At 43.1% G+C, this 21,765-nt stretch overlaps 1 protein-coding gene across 2 annotated transcripts in view; it reads left to right on the top strand.

Annotated features, from left to right (window-relative positions):
- The first annotated feature begins 5,880 nt into the window (after positions 1–5,880).
- The window catches only part of col9a1b (collagen, type IX, alpha 1b), a 49,844-nt gene continuing 33,959 nt past the window's right edge, over positions 5,881–21,765 (top strand). The window contains exons 1-20 of one of the 2 annotated variants that reach the window (XM_029697586.1): positions 5,881–6,098; positions 6,846–6,923; positions 7,471–7,491; positions 8,058–8,120; positions 8,438–8,473; positions 8,621–8,683; positions 12,709–12,762; positions 14,127–14,162; positions 14,386–14,409; positions 14,684–14,737; positions 15,634–15,687; positions 17,325–17,360; positions 17,457–17,513; positions 17,834–17,887; positions 20,229–20,282; positions 20,683–20,736; positions 20,856–20,909; positions 21,099–21,152; positions 21,294–21,347; positions 21,511–21,564. In XM_029697586.1, coding sequence (XP_029553446.1) covers positions 6,000–6,098; positions 6,846–6,923; positions 7,471–7,491; positions 8,058–8,120; positions 8,438–8,473; positions 8,621–8,683; positions 12,709–12,762; positions 14,127–14,162; positions 14,386–14,409; positions 14,684–14,737; positions 15,634–15,687; positions 17,325–17,360; positions 17,457–17,513; positions 17,834–17,887; positions 20,229–20,282; positions 20,683–20,736; positions 20,856–20,909; positions 21,099–21,152; positions 21,294–21,347; positions 21,511–21,564 — 1,053 coding nt within the window. In that variant the 5' untranslated portion in view covers positions 5,881–5,999. Of the gene's footprint in view, positions 6,099–6,845; positions 6,924–7,219; positions 7,439–7,470; positions 7,492–8,057; positions 8,121–8,437; positions 8,474–8,620; positions 8,684–12,708; positions 12,763–14,126; positions 14,163–14,385; positions 14,410–14,683; positions 14,738–15,633; positions 15,688–17,324; positions 17,361–17,456; positions 17,514–17,833; positions 17,888–20,228; positions 20,283–20,682; positions 20,737–20,855; positions 20,910–21,098; positions 21,153–21,293; positions 21,348–21,510; positions 21,565–21,765 lie in introns of those variants that run through there. The other variant, XM_029697587.1, reaches the window with a different exon arrangement.

Genomic DNA, 21,765 nt, shown 5'->3' with positions numbered 1-21,765 from the left:
CGGTGTCGGAGCATCCAGTCTCAAACCAACAGGCTCCGAGACAGCTTCTACCACCAGACCAAACGGTGTCGGAGCATCCAGTCTCAAACCAACAGGCTCCGAGACAGCTTCTACCACCAGGCCAAACGGTGTCGGAGCATCCAGTCTCAAACCAACAGGCTCCGAGACAGCTTCTACCATCAGACTGCTGAGCAGCTAAGCCTAGCTGTCTATCTGCTCAGAGACTATCTGCCTTGACTCTCCATATAGCCATCCCTTTCACAGAAGCTCTCTCTCTCTCACACACACACACATTAACGCACACACACATTAACACACACGCACACATTAACACACACACACATTAACACACACACACACACATTAACACACACATTAACACACGCACACATTAACACACACACACACGCACACATTAACACACACAGTCAATGCTGTTGTTCTATTTGTACACTATCCACTTTATTATTGTAAAAACAGACACTATCCACTTTATTATTGTAAAAACAGTCATACTTGACATAGTACATTCATCATTTATACTGTATATCTGATTGTGTACATAACTGTTTTATTACTATGCATAATACCTTCTTACTACTTCTTGACTTATGATTATTATGGATATTGATATTGTACTGCACTGTTGAGGGAGCACCTTTTATACCTGCTGTAAACTGTGTATGTGAGAAATACAATTTGATTTGATATGGGATACTAACCCTAGTACAGTGTTTAACCACCGGACCCACTCCCTGCCCCCAGAGAACAGTATAAGTCACGCCTCAAAGAAAACCTTCTCAGTTTGCCAGTCTTACCAGAGGTGTTATTTTGTAGGTTCTTCTTGTTCCTCACACAGCTGAGACCTGTGGACAGACTCTTCCAACCACAAAAAAACCTGCTAAAGGCCTACTGAATGGGTGGATTCAAAAGGTAAACATGAATTTATTGATTGATGTATGCAGGTATTGCTTTGCATTATGCATGCATGCTACTATTATACAGTCATTCATGTATTAAAGTTCACAGACTAGGCTATACATTTTGAACTGAACTGTAAATCTGTAGATCTTGGGTCCCCGACCTTGTTCCTGGAGAGCTCCCCTACTGTAGGCTTTTGCTCCAGCCCCTGTTGTAACTAACCTGATTTATTTTATCAAGCAGTTAATGATTCAAATCAGGTGCACTAGATTAGGGTTGGAAGTTAAAACGTGCAGGACGGTAGCTCTCCAGGAAGAGGGTTACAGAGCCCTGCTGTTGATGATATAGGATTCTATATATAGGATTCTGTTTTGGTACAAAGAGGACTTATTCATCTGCTAACACCTGTATTCCTAACATCTGTGTTCCTAACATCTGTGTTCCTAACATCTGTGTCCCTAACATCTGTGTTCCTAACCTAATATATGTTCCTAACATCTGTGTTCCTAACATCTGTGTTCCTACCATCTGTGTTCCTAACATCTGTATTCCTAACCTAACATCTGTGATCTTAACATCTGTGTTCCTAACATCTGTATTCCTAACCTAACATCTGTGATCCTAACATCTGTGTTCCTGACCTAACATCTGCATTCCTAACATCTGCGTTCCTAATATCTGTGTTCCTAACATCTGTGTTCCTACCATCTGTGTTCCTAACATCTGTATTCCTAACCTAACATCTGTGATCCTAACATCTGTGTTCCTGACCTAACATCTGCATTCCTAACCCAACATCTGTCTTCCTAACATCTGTATTCCTAACCTAACATCTGTGATCCTAACATCTGTCTTCCTAACATCTGTATTCCTAACCTAACATCTGTGATCCTAACATCTGTGTTCCTGACCTAACATCTGCATTCCTAACATCTGCGTTCCTAATATCTGTGTTCCTAACATCTGTGTTCCTACCATCTGTGTTCCTAACATCTGTATTCCTAACCTAACATCTGTGATCCTAACATCTGTGTTCCTGACCTAACATCTGCATTCCTAACATCTGCGTTTCTAACATCTGTGATGACATGACATTTGTATTTTAGGGAGGTCCTCTACTTGTTATGCTATGTGATCCCACAATGCCTCAGCACAGGCCTTCACTCGCAGAGTAAGTATTGTTTAATACTCTGTAGAAGACATATAGACAATAGAGTAGTGCGTTTAAATATCTTCTTAAACCCTGGCAAAAGCTGAATGTATAGGCGATGTGAATTCCCAATTTATGATGATGTGACTCTTGAACAGTTCTTATAGAAATGTATGGCTTACACTGCTGCCTTAGGAGATGTTACTAAAGATGTGAGGTCAGGAATTAGGGATGCTGATGATGACGATAATGATGATGGTGGTAATCTAATTTCAACATTTCATGATGGTAAGAAACTGATTGATACAATGGTGCAGCTAGGTAGGACTGCATCAGTGAGCCAAGATGTCAAGTCTCGAGCCAGGGTGTTAGGCTTAAGAGGAAACAACTGACACTCAGAGATCATATTTATTCAGTGCTCACAGCAGGGCTACGTACAGCAGTGCAGCAGCTTTCCAAACACTGGATGATTGGATGGGTGATTGGATGTCTGTCTGTCCACATACTGTAATCACTGCAGTAGCAGCTTCTTTCAGTGTGTAGGTCAGGCTACAAGGCAATCAGCACGGGTGCAGGCTAGGAAGAAGGTGGCACTTGGATGTGCACACACACACACACACACACACACACACACACACACACACACACACACACACACACACACACACACACACACACACACACACACCTATATCCTACTTCAGCCAAGGCAAGTCAGTCTGTCTCTTCCTCTTTGCAGGGGTGTCTTTTTCCTCTGGAGCTGACATTCAAACTGAGCAGGGCCTGTGTCCTCCGATTAAGGTCGGAGAGGATAGTTTCCCAGGTGAGAGTTCACACTACTGAGATCAAAACAACAATTTAAAAAAAAACGAATTAAAACTATCCACTTCAACAAGTATCCCAAATGTACTTTATCCTACCAACAGGTTTTTATATCATGTCCCAGTTTCACATTGCTGAGCTGGCCAGAAGAGGAACAGTTCAAAAGGGGCCTGGATCAACCTCTCAGCATGTTGCCTACAAAATAGGGCCAGCATTCAACTTCAGAATTAACACAACGTAAATAGCACAGATCCAGTGGGCGGCTAGTGCTGTAGATGTAATGTATTATTATTTTAAAATGATTATTCTTTATTTATTCAGGGAAAACCCATTGAGACCATGGTCTGAATCGCAAGAGTACCCTGATCACAGAAATACAACAACCAATACAATGTCAAACAAAACAACAATCAATACAAACACAACATTTCTGAAAAACAGATACAGTCCTCAGCTACAAGGTATTCAATTAACACTTTAAACTGCCCGAGCGGCACCAGAACATCTAATTGTAAACAAGCTTTGTAAACATAAGGAAGTAATGAATTGATCTACGGGACTTCAATGAGTACCAGCCAAACTTTTGATACAGGATGCAGTGGTGAGTATTAAAACTGTCACCTGTGATAAAGTGAAGGGCACTATGGTTGACAGCATCCTAAGGTTTAAGAGTAGTTAGTGGCTGCTTGTTGCATTCTGGGTATTGTGAAAGTTGACTGTACAATCTGTTTCCTGCTGTTTAGGGAGAGGCCAGATCTATTTTAAAAAAAATAAGCCCACTTTAAATCTTAGCTTTTTAACAAGTTTCTTTTAATTATGCAAGTCAGTTAAGAACAAATTCTTATTTACAATGACAGCCTTGTTCAGGGGCAGAACAACAGATTTTTACCTCGTCAGCTCAGGGATTCAATCTAGCAACCTTTCAGTTACTGACCCAGTGCTCTAACCACTAGGCTACCTGCCGCAGTATGTTTTTTAAACCATAAATCCTTGTCAATCTAAAAGCCCAGATAGTCATAGGCAGGAAACTGATCAATGGGAGAACCATTCAATTAATAAATATATAGTCCAGCAGGAAAAAAGTGTGAGAATTAGAGAAAAACATTTATTTAGTGTTGCCCACATTAAGTCCAACTTTTAAAAAAACAGGGCATTCTGTAAGGCAACAAAGTCAGATTGCAGCTCTAACAACACCTGGTCTACAGTTGGGGCAATGGCATACATAACAGGATCATCTGCATACAGATTAATATTTAAAATTTGAACAAATAGACCAATATTATGTATATAAATAGTAAAGAGAACAGGTCCCAAAACCGACCCATGGTACACCTTTCCTAATATCCAGGAACCTAGACTTGACACCATCAGAAATCACACACTGTACCCTGTCTGACAGATCATTCTCAAACCACTTGCAAGAAGCCTAATCTAGACCTATTTCAGTCAACCTTTGAATGAGAGTGTGATGGCCAACCGTGTCAAAGGCCTTGGAAATGTCTATAAATAAGGCAGCACAATGATTTTTATGATCCAAGCAACTTAACACATTATCTAAAAGGAGCGTAGCAGCTGAAACGGTGCTACAGTATGTCCAGGTCTAAAACTCTATTCACATTAAGAATAGAACGAGAAGTTCTTATCTGACAGTTGGTCAGGGATTCTAAATGTTTGGAAAGGCAGATCATTTGGAGATTGGAGCGTAGTTATCTATGTCAGAAGGATCTCCTCCTTTATGTAGAGGGAGGACATGTGCTACGTTCTAGATCTTAGAGATAACACCAGAAACAGTAGTCAAATTAAATATATACTGTAGGTCAACGGTTCTGCAATAATTGGCCAGAGAGCTGCAGTATTGGTGAACACTGCCATCTACCGGTCATGTTTGGTACTGTCCCTGTCCATGGTGCTGAATCAGGGGAACTCACAGCACATTGCAGTATCTTATCCAGAGCAACTTACAAGAGCAATTAGGGTTAAGTGCCTTGCTCAAGGGCACATCGACAGATTTTTCACCTAGTTGGCTCGAACCAGCGACCTTTCAGTTACTGGCCCGAGAGACTGAGAGACTGAAAAACAGCTTCTATCTCAAGGCCATCAGACTGTTAAACAGCCATCACTAACATTGAGAGGCTGCTGCCAACATACTGACTCAACTCCACCCACTTTAATAATGGTAAAATGTATGTAATCAATTTATCACTAGCCACTTTATATTATATAATGTTTACTTACCCTACATTACTCATCTCTTATGTATATACTGTACTCTATACCATCTACTGCACCTTGCCATATTGATGTAATGTATCACTAGCCACTTTAAACTATGTCACTTCATATAATGTTTACTTACCCTACATTACTCATCTCATGTATATACTGTACTCTAAACCATCTACTGCATCTTGCCTATGCCGTTCGGCCCATTTATATATTTTGATGTACATATTCGTATTCATTGTTGTGAAATTGTTAGGTTATATTACTTGGTAGATATTACTGCATGGTCGGAACTAGAAGCACAAGCATTTCGCTACACTTGCATTAACACCTGCTAACCATGTGTATGTGACCAATAAATGTGATTTGATTTGGCTACCTCCCGCGCTAATAGGCCACATGAAGGGCCACTGCTCACTTTAGGATAACTATACATTGTTTTAGCCATAGCATCATTTGTGTATAATTTAACTACAATTATATACACTTTTTTTGTAAATGACTCTGGACTCGATGTGTAAAGCATGTAGATGAACAGACAACTAGGCCTTAACATCTAGGCCTACTATGCATGGCGATATTAGCCAACTTATCAATGGCTAATATGTACAAGATAAGTGACTGTCTCTCTCCAGTTTTACGAATGAACGGCAGTACCGTAACCAAGAACTGGAATATTTGGCAAATGCAAGATTAGAACGGCGAAGAGCAGCTTGCCGTTAGACTGAACGGAGAATCGCTGTCTCTTGAATTCACCTTCACAACATTGAATAAAACACGAGACGGCCGTTTCCCTTTCCTACCGTTCCTCTTCAACTCTCAATGGCACAATAACTTACTGAAAGTTAGCAAGCGTTGTGTAACTCTGTTCGTGGATTGCATTATGGTGGACTCTCAGGACACCCCCCAGAGAGGTATAGTCAACCTGGATGGATACACGTTGATTGGAAAGCTGAAGGATAACCCCGTTTTAGCAGTGGCAGTAAGTTGATTGTTTTGTGAACTTGTGCTTAGCCTCCTTTCATAAGGCTAGTCCTATGGCAAGTACAAGAGGTTTGGGACTTTAAGGCACAATAGTGAGTAACGGCAGGACCCCTCCAAATATTCAAACCTAGTTTGTCGGCATAGACTCCAGACTACATTGGAGAGTTTTACTGTAAATGATCTACTCCGAGTGACTTTTTAGCCGAATGCGGCCTATATGGAATGCGTGGCGCTCCGCCATGTCAATTTCTACAACTAAGTGGGAATTGTAACACAGAGGTTCTAGTCCAGAAGATGACCTGGCTGTGTCTAGGGAAGACCAGGCAAAGTTTCCATGATGGCAGTGCAAGATTATAGGGAGATGTTTGTTAAACCAAATCACAGAGTAAAAGTCCGCGTAATATCGCGCTAATTGCCCTTTGATAATAATTGTCCAAGTGGTTTGGGATGTCTTTTTTAAAATGATTTATCATCAGGCAGGTTCACTCTATTCGTGGTCACAATAAAGCTATATTAATAACATTTCAATCAGTAGTTATCTTACTGTTAGGGTGAAATGACTAGGATTTGTTCAGAATCAAGCATGTGATGGGATGTGAGGACTCGGCCGATGATGGTTTAGCCGATTGAGGATTGGTGACGATAACTAATGATTTAAAGATCACTATTTTGCCTATTCTATTATATATAGGTTGTGAATGTGACTTATGTCGGAGTGATTATTATTATTGTACTTATTTTTCAGTTTGAGCTCCAAACGATGCACATTGATTGTGATGTGGGGCGACCACAGACCTGCAATGACCAATCAGCCAGGACGTCGGTAAGAACCATTGACAAAACAGACTGCAACGATGGTCAAATTACTCAACTAAATGATCAAAATAGCCAGTACAGAGGCTGGTATTATCTAGCCCAGGCAACCATTGTAAATTAACAACATGAAAGATGAACACTAAACAGGTGGTTCAATAAATCCCAAGCCATTTAAATCGCCCGCTATTATTTTCCATTTGCCCTCTGTACCCATAATAACCCCTCCCAGTCCGTCTCGGCGCAGTCCGTGAATTCTGCCAATCACTTCCTAGAACTAAGCAGGTCATGAATATGCACAAGGCTTTGATGCCAATGGTACCTCTGACGGTTCAGTTGGTAGAAACGGATTCAGTTCGGTGACTTTTTTTGTCGGGGGTCCTTCAACCCAACTCATCCAAGAAAAAGGAAAGCATTTTGACCCGTTCTTGCTGTCCGGGAGAGGGAAGAGCAGGAGAGACCATGGCTCGCGGGCCACTTTTTTGGGTACTTTTGGTGCAGATTGTCCTTATTTGCTCCACACAAGTAAGTCCTTATCTGTGTACCTCTACTTTCAGGTTGAAGCAGCAGAACTTCAGGTGAGTGTATCTAAATTATGTTATTCTCATGGATTTATTGTTGTGGAACCAACTAGCAGAATGTCCAGATTATAGTTAGTCTAGTCATGTAAGTGAAGTTGTTCTATAGGAAATCCTGAAACAAATCAAAGGATGATCATTTCATTTCTGTAACTGGGTGACTGTGACTGAGCATACAGTATTTATTTACATCATGTACTCACTGGGTACACACTGGTTGAATCAACGCTGTTTCCAAATCATTTCACTAAATGACGTTGGAACCAAAGTGTAATAGATGTTGAATTGATGTCTGTGCCCAGTGGGTAGCTACTATCACATGGATTGAACACATTTCTCAGAACCAAGGGTATTTACTTCAGTTGTGTTGGTGTCTTATGTTTGCTTTGCTATGCCATTTATGCACCTGTTATTCCTTGAATGAATTATTATTGGCTAAGCCTAACGGAGACGTCTGCTTCTCCTTCATCTTCAGACATACAGTATGTCCCATACAGATGTATGTTTATTATGTATAGCAATGATATCCATAGCTGATTGCATTGTTTGACCGTCTCTTTGTCCAGAGGGCCTCAGGCCCCGTCGGCCCTCCAGGACCCGCAGGTGTCCCAGGAATTGATGGTGTCGCTGTAAGTTCTCTCCTCTATTAACTTGAATTATCTTCCAAATGATAAGAGTATTATCACAACTCATGTTCGTAATTGATTTGTAAGATGGGACGAGCTCACCTCATGTCACTATCATCCCAACTCATGTTCATAATTATGTGATTATGTGATTTGTATGGTGGGCGAGAACAACCCTTTTTACAACCATAACTGGCTGCATGCTGAAGAGTTGGAATTAGACCAATTATGTATGAACACATATGTATACATATGTGTGAATATATATAGATATATATATTTATCTATGCATTTCACATGTGGGCCTTTTTCTATTTCAGGGTGAGAGGGGAGACGACGGAGAGGATGGCCCTGCTGTAATTATAAACTTTTCATGTTTTAAATTGTTAACACAATACTATGTCATTATCATCTAGTAATTCTGATGTATTTGACTGTAATTCTGATGTATTTGACTGTCAGTATGTTGTTGTTGTTCTGCTGTGGTTGTGTTGTGTTGTTAGGGCCCTGATGGAGATGCAGGTAAACTAGGCTCAGCCGGGTTGCCAGGCGAGCCCGGGGCAGATGTGAGTATCCTGTTTCAAATCATTCATCCTCTGCCTTCAATTTCCTGTTTGTCGTCATTGGCGCCTTTTTTGTCATCTTTGATGATAGTAATAGTGAACTAGTCATGATGACTGTCATATTCAGGTTATAGCAGCAGTACAGTAGCTAGGGGGTGGAACTTCTCAATATGTGCACCTTCTACCCTTAAAATGATGTTCTTGCTTCATCAACATGTTGAAGTGGTGGTGATGACCCCTTCCTTACCCAAGAGAAGAGCCAATCAATCTTTACCCAAGAGAGGAGCCAATCAATCTTTACCCAAGAGAGGAGCCAATCAATCTTTACCCAAGAGAGGAGCCAATCAATCTTTACCCAAGAGAGGAGCCAATCAATCTTTACCCAAGAGAGGAGCCAATCAATCTTTACCCAAGAGAGGAGCCAATCAATCTTTACCCAAGAGAGGAGCCAATCAATCTTTACTCAAGAGAGGAGCCAATCAATCTTTACCCAAGAGAGGAGCCAATCAATCTTTACCCAAGAGAGGAGCCAATCAATCTTTACCCAAGAGAGGAGCCAATCAATCTTTACCCAAGAGAGGAGCCAATCAATCTTTACCCAAGAGAGGAGCCAATCAATCTTTACCCAAGAGAGGAGCCAATCAATCTTTACCCAAGAGAGGAGCCAATCAATCTTTACTCAAGAGAGGAGCCAATCAATCTTTACCCAAGAGAGGAGCCAATCAATCTTTACCCAAGAGAGGAGACAATCGGAATTTTCAAGCAGGCCAAATATATGTATATTAACCTTTACATATACCTTTATTTAACTAGACAAGTCAGTTAAGAACAAATTCTTATGTACAATGACGGCCTACACCGGCCAAACCTGGACAACGCCGGGCCAATTGTGCGCGGCCCTATGGGACTCCCAATCACGGCCGGTTGTGATACAGCCTGGATTCAAACCAGGGTGTCTGTAGTGACGCCTCTAGCACTGAGATGCAGTGCCTCAGACCGCTGCGCCACTCGGGAGCAAAGAAAGGCTAAGAATCTGACAGTTTCCTTTGTAACAACAGTCTTTTTGTTCAGGCAGAGAGAAGGAAGGCCTGCACTTTATTAACTGTAGCTTCCATCCAAATTGGAGGGAGAAAAGAGGGTTAGGAAAACACTCCTAGGATATTAGTTTGTACTGATATCCTAAAGTATACTATCAAGTGTACATGGTCCATGTATCACTTTGTGCGTAGTTTGCGTTTCAGTCACACTTCTGCTGTAGGCTCACAAAGTGACTGTAGTAGGTCTATAGAGTGTGAATAAAGGCATACGGATGAGATATCAAAGTGACTGTAGTAGGTCTATAGAGTGTGAACAAAGGCATACGGATGAGATATCAAAGTGACTGTAGTAGGTTTATAGAGTGTGAATAAAGGCATACGGATGAGATATCAAAGTGACTGTAGTAGGTCTATAGAGTGTGAACAAAGGCATACGGATGAGATATCAAAGTGACTGTAGTAGGTCTATAGAGTGTGAACAAAGGCATACGGATGAGATATCAAAGTGACTGTAGTAGGTCTATAGAGTGTGAATAAAGGCATACGGATGAGATATCAAAGTGACTGTAGTAGGTCTATAGAGTGTGAATAAAGGCATACGGATGAGATATCAAAGTGACTGTAGTAGGTCTATAGAGTGTGAACAAAGGCATACGGATGAGATATCAAAGTGACTGTAGTAGGTCTATAGAGTGTGAATAAAGGCATACAGATGAGATATCAAAGTGACTGTAGTAGGTCTATAGAGTGTGAATAAAGGCATACGGATGAGATATCAAAGTGACTGTAGTAGGTCTATAGAGTGTGAACAAAGGCATACGGATGAGATATCAAAGTGACTGTAGTAGGTCTATAGAGTGTGAACAAAGGCATACGGATGAGATATCAAAGTGACTGTAGTAGGTCTATAGAGTGTGAACAAAGGCATACGGATGAGATATCAAAGTGACTGTAGTAGGTCTATAGAGTGTGAATAAAGGCATACGGATGAGATATCAAAGTGACTGTAGTAGGTCTATAGAGTGTGAACAAAGGCATACGGATGAGATATCAAAGTGACTGTAGTAGGTCTATAGAGTGTGAACAAAGGCATACGGATGAGATATCAAAGTGACTGTAGTAGGTCTATAGAGTGTGAATAAAGGCATACGGATGAGATATCAAAGTGACTGTAGTAGGTCTATAGAGTGTGAACAAAGGCATACGGATGAGATATCAAAGTGACTGTAGTAGGTCTATAGAGTGTGAACAAAGGCATACGGATGAGATATCAAAGTGACTGTAGTAGGTCTATAGTGTGTGAACAAAGGCATACGGATGAGATATCAAAGTGACTGTAGTAGGTCTATAGAGTGTGAACAAAGGCATACGGATGAGATATCAAAGTGGATGAGTATACCAAACATTAGGAACACCTTCCTAATATGGAGTTGCACCCCCCCTTTTGCCGGTACTGCCTCAATTTGTCAGGGAATGGACTCTACAAGGTGTCGAAAGTGTTCCACAGGGTTGACTCCAATGCTTCCCACAGTTGTGTCAAGTTGGCTGGATGTCTTTTGGGTGGTGGATCATTCTTGAGGCTTAAAAATCCTTCTTTAACCTGTCTGCTCCTCTTCATCTACACTGATTGAAGTGGATTTAACAAGTGACATCAATAAAGGACCATAGCTTTCACCTGGATTCACCTGGTCAGTCTATGTCATGGAAAGAGCAGGTGTTCCTAATGTTTTATACTCAGTGTACAGGTCCAACTGGATATTATTTCTGTCCAGGAAATGATTGCTGTGAAGTGTTTTTTAAATTATTTTGGCAATATTTTTTCTCACGCCCATAAAGCCTTAGTGAAACAGTACCCAGCAGTGTTTGTGCTGTGGGTGTCTCCAGTCTCCAGTTGAGGATCCTCAGGCTGCTGTGGAATGATACCTGTCAATGGGGCTTGTTTGACTTGGACCAGGGGAATGTGGGTGATGGTTAACCACTCTCCCAGTAAGTTAACCGTCTCAGAGAGATGTCTCAGTTTGTCCTGACCGTGGTGTCTGTGGAGAGAATTCCTATTCCAGACTAGATGCCATCATCTATTCAAACTAAACGTCATCTATCTTAAATCAATATAATCCAAGGAAGCATTTGTTGAAACTATTTTGAAAATGCTAATGCAGAAACAGTACTTTACCGATTCATTCATTGTGGGAGGGGCATCGTTTAGCCCTGCCCACATACACACGCCTACTTCTGAGCTCCTCCCACCCCATTAGCTGTGTGAGTTTTTTTTTTTTTTACCGCCTAATTTCGTGGTATCCAATTGGTAGTAGTTACAGTCTTGTCTCATCGTTGCAACTCCCGTACGGACACGGGAGAGGCGAAGGTCGAGAGCCATGCGTCCTCCAAAACACAACCCAACCAAGCCGCACTGCTTCTTGACACAATGCCCATCCAACCCGGAAGCCAGCCGCACCAATATGTCAGAGGAAACACCGTACACCTGGCGACAGTGTCAGCGTGCACTGTGCCCGGCCCGCCACAGGAGTCACTAGTGCGCGATGAGACAAGGATATCCCTGCCGGCCAAGCCCTCCCTAACCCGGACAACGCTGGGTCAATTGTGCGCTGCCCCATGGACCTCCCGGTCACGGCCGGCTGTGACAGAGCCCGGGCTCGAACCCAGAATCTCTGGTGGCACTGCGACGCAGGGCCTTAGACCACTGCACCACCCGGGAGGCTTACGCAACCTTTCTTATGACATCATGTACATACACAGCTGGAATTATTATGAGATTAGGAAGACTTAAAGCACAACTTAAAGTTTGTAAAGTTGGAAAACATTTCTTAGAGAAAGGTATTCTGTTATGATCTCTTATGAAAAGGTATCAACTAACTCTTATAGTTTTATAGCGTACAGCTGATCTCCTACTGACGCTGGAGGACATTTCTGTCTTTGTTGTGATGGATTAGTGAAGCCTGGTCTATCTCTCCTCTCTTCCTCTCTCTGCAGGGTTTGACTGGCCCTACTGGAGATGAAGGCCCCGATGGTCCCCTTGGACAGAAAGTGAGTAACTAATCACTAATGAGCCCTTTAATGTTTCTGCTTCATAGACTCTCAGACAGTCTGGTCCCAGATGTGTTGGTGCTGTCTTGTCAATTCCTTTGGTCATTGTCACAGCAGACAGTCCAATCAGATGTGGGACCAGGGTAACTCTCAGCCGGGTAACTCTCAGCCGGGTAACTCTCAGCCGGGTAACTCTCAGCCGGGTGACTCTCAGCCGGGTGACTCTCAGCCGGGTGACTCTCAGCCGGGTGACTCTCAGCCGGGTGACTCTCAGCCGGGTAACTCTCAGCCGGGTAACTCTCAGCCGGGTGACTGAGCCAAGCTACTGACCAGGCTGCTGCCCACTGTGTTGGCAGGCAAGACAGCAGGAATTACAATTACAACGCGGAAAGCAATTCCTCATGACAAATGAGCTTTAATCCCTGAGCCCTCCCTGCCAGAGTTCTGGGTAATCTCCGTGGGGAACCGGGCCCAAGCATCAGAGTCATGTTCATTAGGGCAAGCAAGGAAGAAAAATGGAAACATTTTGCAACGGAGAACAAAATTTGTGTTTCTTATTGGACGAGTTCACTAAGTCCCTCCCTATTTTTTCCTTCATTTTGGTGCATAATGAACAGGACCCAAGCCTTGGGGGAACATTTGCTGGGCCAAGTGCACCCTGCATGGCTCAGGTTCTCAGTCACAGGATTAAACTGGAAGAATGTTAATTCAGTCTGTGAAGTCTCTAGTTAAGTAATTACTCAGACGGCTTCATTTGTCTAAGAAGGAAATTGTCCAGAATATTCAGTGGAAGTGTCAGAAGGATACGGAGTAGGATACTGTTGGTGTGTGTTTCTGATGAGATGAAAGCATGTCTTTATGGAGAAATTATGTTTCCCACATACATAGTTTGTTAAGTCTCTAGTTAATGATTTTACTCAGATGGCTTCATTTGTCTAAGAAGGAAAATAAATTGGTGAGAATATTACAGCACAGGAATCAAACAGCTGCAGAATTTAGTTGGTGTGTGTTTGGTGTGTGTTTGACAATGTCTAAGGATTTGGAACAGTGGCTTGACTATTACAGTATAAGAATACAAGTCATGTGTGAATATATGCAACAGAGGCTTTTATCCAAAGCATCTTCCATTTTTAGTATGTGTATGTGGTCCTGGTGGAAATAGGATACTGAATTCTGTTTGTGTGTACATGACAAGCTAAAACATGTCTTTATGGAGAAAATACTTTTATGTCTAAGACATGCATAAATTGCTTTGGGTGCTGGATGGGGGCTGATTAACTCACAGTACATATTAGATATTCTCTTTACAGTTGTCTCATGTTCACTGGGTTTTCAAGCTGACATGCTATTTGACTTTGTTTCAGGGGGAACCCGGGAAACCAGGACCTCGTGGACTAGCTGTGAGCTACATTATTCTCTATCAACCACTCATTCATTAGTGGAATCAGTCCATACTGAAGACTCAGAGGGCCCAGCCATAGAATATTCTGCTTTCTCACATCACATGAAACGTAGCTTCTAAGGCGTATTAATGAGGCCTTCATAGAGCCTTCATAGAGCCTATAAAGATGCTATAGTATCTTATGTCATTGACTCGTCTTGTGTTTCTGTTTTCCTCCATAGGGCGTTGGAGACGATGGACCCCCTGTAAGTATTTTACAGTATTATTAATTACACATTCACATGACACATGTATTACATCTTTACAGTACAGTATCTAGTAAAATGTCTGTTAACGTTCACATTAGCCATGGTAAGATACCTTTGATGCATTCGGAAGGCAACTGTGTGGGAAACAGACATATTGTTGAATAACTTTCAAAACTATGAAAAATGCAACAAAAAATATTATTTTTTGTGTGAGTGATAAATTAGTACAAGTCATAATTTTCAGTGAATTAATACGTGTTTCTCTGAACAGGGACCCCCGGGGCCAGGAGGACTTCCAGGTGATTTGGGCAAAGGTGGACCCCCTGTGAGTATCAGTGACAGACCCTCATGACCTACCGATCCTCATCACCTAACGATCCTCATCACCTAACAATCCCCTTGACTTAACAATCCTAATCACCTAACGATCCTCATCACCTAACAATCCTCTTGACTTAATGATCCCCATGAACTAACAATCCTCATGACCTAACGATCCTCATCACCTAACAATCCTCTTGACTTAACGATCCCCATGAACTAACGATCCTCATCACCTAACGATCCTCATCACCTAACGATCCTCATCACCTAACAATCCTCTTGACTTAACGATCCCCGTGAACTAACGATCCTCATGACCTAACGATCCTCATCACCTAACAATCCTCTTGACTTAATGGTCCTCATCACCTAACGATCCGCAGGACATATAGATCCTCAGTCAGGACATAGTGATTCTCTATGTGGACAGAGCTTGAATTGGGCCGGAACAGACCGGTGCTTTTCTACTGCTTGAGTTCCGGCAGGTGAAAATAAACAGTACTGGACCCTAAAATCCTGAGTACCAGCTCCTATTTCAGTCCACTTCAAGCACTGCATGTAGATAGTTTGGGAGCTGGAGTCTTAGGGCCAAATATGGCTGATTGGATGTACAGCATAAGAGGCTGCTGAGGGGAGGATGCCTCATAATAACAGCTGGAACGGAGTGAATGGAATGGCATCAAACACCTGGAAACCATGGAAACCATGTATTTGATGTATTTGATACTGTTCCACTAATTCCGCTCCAGCCCGTGGACGAGCCCGTCCTCCCCAATTAAGGTGCCACCAACCTCCTGTGATGTACAGTACCTCCTCTGTCAGGAACGTCAATCAAAAGGGGAATGAAAATGGACCATACCTGTTTGTTTGATCTGCTTTCTATGTCCGTTACCACAGGGTGCTATGGGAGTGAGAGGACCAACAGGACCTGGTGGATCAGTAGGGCCTAGAGTGAGTAGTACATCTGTGGATCAGCAGGGCCTAGAGTGAGTAGTACATCTGTGGATCAGCAGGACCTAGAGTGAGTAGTACATCTGTGGATCAGCAGGGCCTAGAGTGAGTAGTACATCTGTGGATCAGTAGGGCCTAGAGTGAGTAGTACATCTGTGGATCAGCAGGGCCTAGAGTGAGTAGTACATCTGTGGATCAGCAGGGCCTAGAGTGAGTAGTACATCTGTGGATCAGCAGGACCTAGAGTGAGTAGTACATCTGTGGATCAGCAGGGCCTAGAGTGAGTAGTACATCTGTGGATCAGCAGGGCCTAGAGTGAGTAGTACATCTGTGGATCAGCAGGGCCTAGAGTGAGTAGTACATCTGTGGATCAGCAGGACCTAGAGTGAGTAGTACATCTGTGGATCAGCAGGGCCTAGAGTGAGTAGTACATCTGTGGATCAGCAGGACCTAGAGTGAGTAGTACATCTGTGGATCAGCAGGACCTAGAGTGAGTAGTACATCTGTGGATCAGCAGGGCCTAGAGTGAGTAGTACATCTGTGGATCAGCAGGACCTAGAGTGAGTAGTACATCTGTGGATCAGCAGGACCTAGAGTGAGTAGTACATCTGTGGATCAGTAGGGCCTAGAGTGAGTAGTACATCTGTGGATCAGCAGGGCCTAGAGTGAGTAGTACATCTGTGGATCAGCAGGACCTAGAGTGAGTAGTACATCTGTGGATCAGCAGGACCTAGAGTGAGTAGTACATCTGTGGATCAGCAGGACCTAGAGTGAGTAGTACATCTGTGGATCAGCAGGATCTAGAGTGAGTAGTACATCTGTGGATCAGCAGGACCTAGAGTGAGTAGTACATCTGTGGATCAGCAGGATCTAGAGTGAGTAGTACATCTGTGGATCAGCAGGGCCTAGAGTGAGTAGTACATCTGTGGATCAGCAGGACCTAGAGTGAGTAGTACATCTGTGGATCAGCAGGGCCTAGAGTGAGTAGTACATATGTGGATCAGCAGGGCCTAGAGTGAGTAGTACATCTGTGGATCAGCAGGACCTAGAGTGAGTAGTACATCTGTGGATCAGCAGGACCTAGAGTGAGTAGTACATCTGTGGATCAGCAGGGCCTAGAGTGAGTAGTACATCTGTGGATCAGCAGGGCCTAGAGTGAGTAGTACATCTGTGGATCAGCAGGACCTAGAGTGAGTAGTACATCTGTGGATCAGCAGGACCTAGAGTGAGTAGTACATCTGTGGATCAGCAGGACCTAGAGTGAGTAGTACATCTGTGGATCAGCAGGACCTAGAGTGAGTAGTACGTCTGTGGATCAGCAGGACCTAGAGTGAGTAGTACATCTGTGGATCAGCAGGACCTAGAGTGAGTAGTACGTCTGTGGATCAGCAGGACCTAGAGTGAGTAGTACATCTGTGGATCAGCAGGACCTAGAGTGAGTAGTACATCTGTGGATCAACAGGACCTAGAGTGAGTAGTACATCTGTGGATCACTGTCACCGTGTTACATCCCTAGTTGATGATAGGTTGACAAGCACATCCAGAGAATATCGTGAGATGTTAGTGTGTCACGTTGAACAGTCATCTACTCTTCCTAATCAACTGATTCATCATTCTCAAAATGATGTGTTTTTCAGGGTGCAGCAGGGATGCAGGATTTGAGTGCCGAGCTGGTAAGACTTTGTTCGTTCAAGTTCACACAACTCAGTGCCTGGCATTACACGTATGAGTGATTATCTGTCCTGTTGATTTATCCTGCTGCTGTTTAGTGTCCTGGTGCCTGTCCACCTGGGACACCTGGTCATCCCGGTCTCCCTGGCATGAAGGTGAGTCAAGGGTCAAGGTTCAGGGGTCAGGGGCCAAGGAGAGTGCATGACCTCACTAGTGTATCATATGAAGTTATGTAATGCATAAACATTCTCAGTGGTATGCTAGGAAGGGCATTGGAACATAGCCAGTGGTTTATTGATAACTTGGTCTCATAAGTCATCATATGTTGTGCTAATGGTAACCATAGCTGCTTCAACCTAAGTCATTGGTTTAAATCTATTCTATTGTCTTCGCAGTTAGTATAATGATAGTCTAACAGTGATATGTGATAGAGATTGAGGAGGGTGTTTAAGCTTCATGTTCCTCTGTTTTCTAGGGTCACAAAGGAGTAAAAGGGGAAGGAGGAGAGCCTGGGAAACAAGGGCACAAGGTAAGGGATTACATTTTATACACATTCAGAGAACTGAACAAAAGCCTACACTACATTAAAAAGACTTTGTCCAGAAGTAGGTTTAGTGTGTTTCTGGAAAACCAGACCAGATGTTTCCATGACATAGAATAAGCTTGGAGCTTTGTAGCTCCTATGGTCTCTTTGCTTCATGTGATGCTTCATGGGATCAGCTTTACAACTCGACTGATCAACTGATCAAAATATTCAGATTAGACTTTACAAGAAATACTCTCACTGCTACTTCTTAGCTGTCAGTATGCATCCAGTCAGGACCTGATATCCATCCAGCCAGGACCTGATATCCATCCGGCAGGGTCTGATATCCATCCAGTCAGGACCTGATATCCATCCAGTCAGGACCTGATATCCATCCAGTCAGGACCTGATATCCATCCAGTCAGGACCTGATATCCATCCAGTCAGGACCTGATATCCATCCAGTCAGGGCCTGATATCCATCCAGTCAGGACCTGATATCCATGCAGTCAGGACCTGATATCCATCCAGTCAGGACCTGATATCCATGCAGTCAGGGCCTGATATCCATGCAGTCAGGGCCAGATATCCATCCAGTCAGGGCCTGATATCCATGCAGTCAGGGCCTGATATCCATGCAGTCAGGACCTGATATCCATGCAGTCAGGGCCAGATATCCATCCAGTCAGGACCTGATATCCATGCAGTCAGGACCTGATATCCATGCAGTCAGGGCCAGATATCCATCCAGTCAGGGCCTGAGATCCATCCAGTCAGGACCTGATATCCATCCAGTCAGGACCTGATATCCATCCAGTCAGGACCTGATATCCATCCAGTCAGGGCCTGATATCCATCCAGTCAGGACCTGATATCCATGCAGTCAGGACCTGATATCCATGCAGTCAGGGCCTGATATCCATGCAGTCAGGACCTGATATCCATGCAGTCAGGGCCAGATATCCATCCAGTCAGGACCTGATATCCATGCAGTCAGGACCTGATATCCATGCAGTCAGGGCCAGATATCCATCCAGTCAGGGCCTGATATCCATGCAGTCAGGGCCTGATATCCATCCAGTCAGGGCCTGATATCCATGCAGTCAGGGCCTGATATCCATGCAGTCAGGGCCAGATATCCATCCAGTCAGGGCCTGATATCCATGCAGTCAGGGCCTGATATCCATCCAGTCAGGGCCTAATATCCATGCAGTCAGGGCCTGATATCCATGCAGTCAGGACCTGATATCCATCCAGTCAGGGCCTGAGATCCATGCGGTCAGGGCCTGAGATCCATGCGGTCAGGGCCTGATATCCATGCGGTCAGGGCCTGAGATCCATGCGGTCAGGATCTCTACCTGCTTTAGGATCTCTGCCTGCTATAGGATCTCTACCTGCTATAGGATCTCTACCTGCTATAGGATCTCTACCTGCTATAGGATCTCTACCTGCTATAGGATCTCTACCTGCTATAGGATCTCTACCTGCTATAGGATCTCTGCCTGCTATAGGATCTCTACCTGCTATAGGATCTCTACCTGCTATAGGATCTCTACCTGCTATAGGATCTCTACCTGCTATAGGATCTCTACCTGCTATAGGATCTCTGCCTGCTATAGGATCTCTGCCTGCTATAGGATCTCTGCCTGCTATAGGATCTCTGCCTGCTATAGGATCTCTGAAAGGCTGTGAGTGATATGTTGCCTGAAAGTAAACTATTTCCATGGCTGCGTCCCCAATGACACCTCATTCCCTACATAGTGCTCTACTTATGAACACAGCCCTATGGGCCCTGGTGAAAAATAGGGCATTTTATAGGGATTAGGGTGTGATTTGGGACGTAGACCATGTTAGTGATGCAGGGGTTATGGTTGATATGGAATGCCATGCTAACACATCCATATATAAGGAAATAAGTTCAGTTCTATACCCAAGTCACTTCATCACCTAGTGGCCTATAACTCCATTCAGTGTCTGTCTGTCTAGATTCTGTAAATGACTTTCTCCATGTATAGAATTCAGCCTTGCTTAGTGGCTCTATTGAAGGGTGTCTGGTGTAGAACATGCTTTTCACTCACAAGTCAAAGCATGTTGTCTCTGACAGCTGACAGCACTGTGATCAGCAGTAGAGTCAATTTCATTGAAAAGTGTGTCATGTATCTGAGTAAACGAGGCTGTAGGAACATTGATTTAAAGTCCATGGGAGTTGTTTTGTTTTGAAACAGCTTACATTTTAAATCAATCTTTCTATCCTCCTATAAATGTACCTACTTATGTTTTAATGTCTCTGTCATACGCAGTTGTTCATCTTACTGATGTCTGCATGTTACCTCTTTCTCTCTAGGGTGAAGAGGGTGACCAGGGAACCACAGGGGACCTCGGATCCCAGGGCCCAACGGTTTGATACTCTCATTAACCTACCTTTAACAGATAATATAACAGATTATCTATAGTGATAATATAACAGATTATCTATAGTGATAATATAACAGATTATCTATAGTGATAATATAACAGATTGTCTATAGTGATAATATAACAGATTATCTATAGTGATAATATAACAGATTGTCTATAGTGATAATATAACAGATTGTCTATAGTGATAATATAACAGATTGTCTATAGTGATAATATAACAGATTGTCTATAGTGATAATATAACAGATTGTCTATAGTGATAATATAACAGATTGTCTGTAGTGATAATATAACAGATTGTCTATAGTGATAATATAACAGATTGTCTGTAGTGACAGTTAGTGACAGTTTGTCTTTCTGCTGTTGTGTGATTCCAGGGTCCTCAGGGAATCAGAGGCTCCACTGGAATGATGGGGCCCAAAGGTGGACTGGTAAGAGTCACTCTTTGAAGTTAATTATATTTCAAACCTGGTTCGTTAAAATGTTTTATTTGCTTGTGTTTACATCCTCTCTGTCATTTTATGCAAATATACCTCTGTTGTTGTGACAGGGAGCACGAGGACATGATGGAGATCCAGGTCCCCAGGGTGTTGAAGGATCCACTGTAAGTATTCTCCCATAATCCCCTTCTCCTGTTCATTATGATTTCACTAATGTTAGACCTCTGGAAAGGTTAGTGTTTCAGGAATACTGTTCACATGTCATTGTGTGTTGTGTTCTCAATGAAGGACATGATTAAACATCTCTGTAAAAAGGTTTTGTCTTACAATATGTTGATGCTGTATCTTTTTAGGGTGACCAAGGCCAGAGGGGCGTGATGGGCGAGTCTGGTCCTAAAGGTGATGAGGTGGGTATCAGAGTGAAAATACACCTACCATGGTTTCACATGGCCAAATTGATTCTTGTCTTTAGTCACTGTCTGGGGTGGTGGTGATGGTGTAATGCTGATGCCCTGATTGGTTCCTTATGCTATTGTGTTGTTATCTAGGGATCTCAAGGTGGAAGAGGAATCACAGGTCTTCCTGGGCCCAAGGGAGAGGGTGTAAGTATTACTGTAACTATTGTATCACAGCATAAACAATCAGTCTTGGCGGTGGAAAATGTAAGCATATCCTGTCTGTTGTGTATTCATAGAACCATAGAACCTTCTTGGAACATTAACACTTGTCATGGAATGATTGTTGTGGTTCTTTTTTCATGTCCAGGGTTTGTCAGGAGTGGATGGGCGTGAAGGTATTCCTGGAATGCCAGGTGGAAAGGTATGGACAGGATCTACTGGAACATGATTAGATGTATCGTTCTAGTTGTGCTGTGCCCTCTCATAGGTCTACAGGGATTCTTTTCTGCAGCGATTTCTATTGGCTTGGCAATGGAGATCACAGCATTCTGAAAAGTCTACTATAGAATGAGATTCATACTGGTTGAACGGAGGAATCAGCAGGAGTTGTCAAATCAAGTTA

This window comes from Salmo trutta, chromosome 18, assembly GCF_901001165.1.
Source record: "Salmo trutta chromosome 18, fSalTru1.1, whole genome shotgun sequence".
NCBI classification, from domain to species: domain Eukaryota; kingdom Metazoa; phylum Chordata; class Actinopteri; order Salmoniformes; family Salmonidae; genus Salmo; species Salmo trutta.
This window is presented reverse-complemented; position numbering and strand designations above follow the sequence as displayed.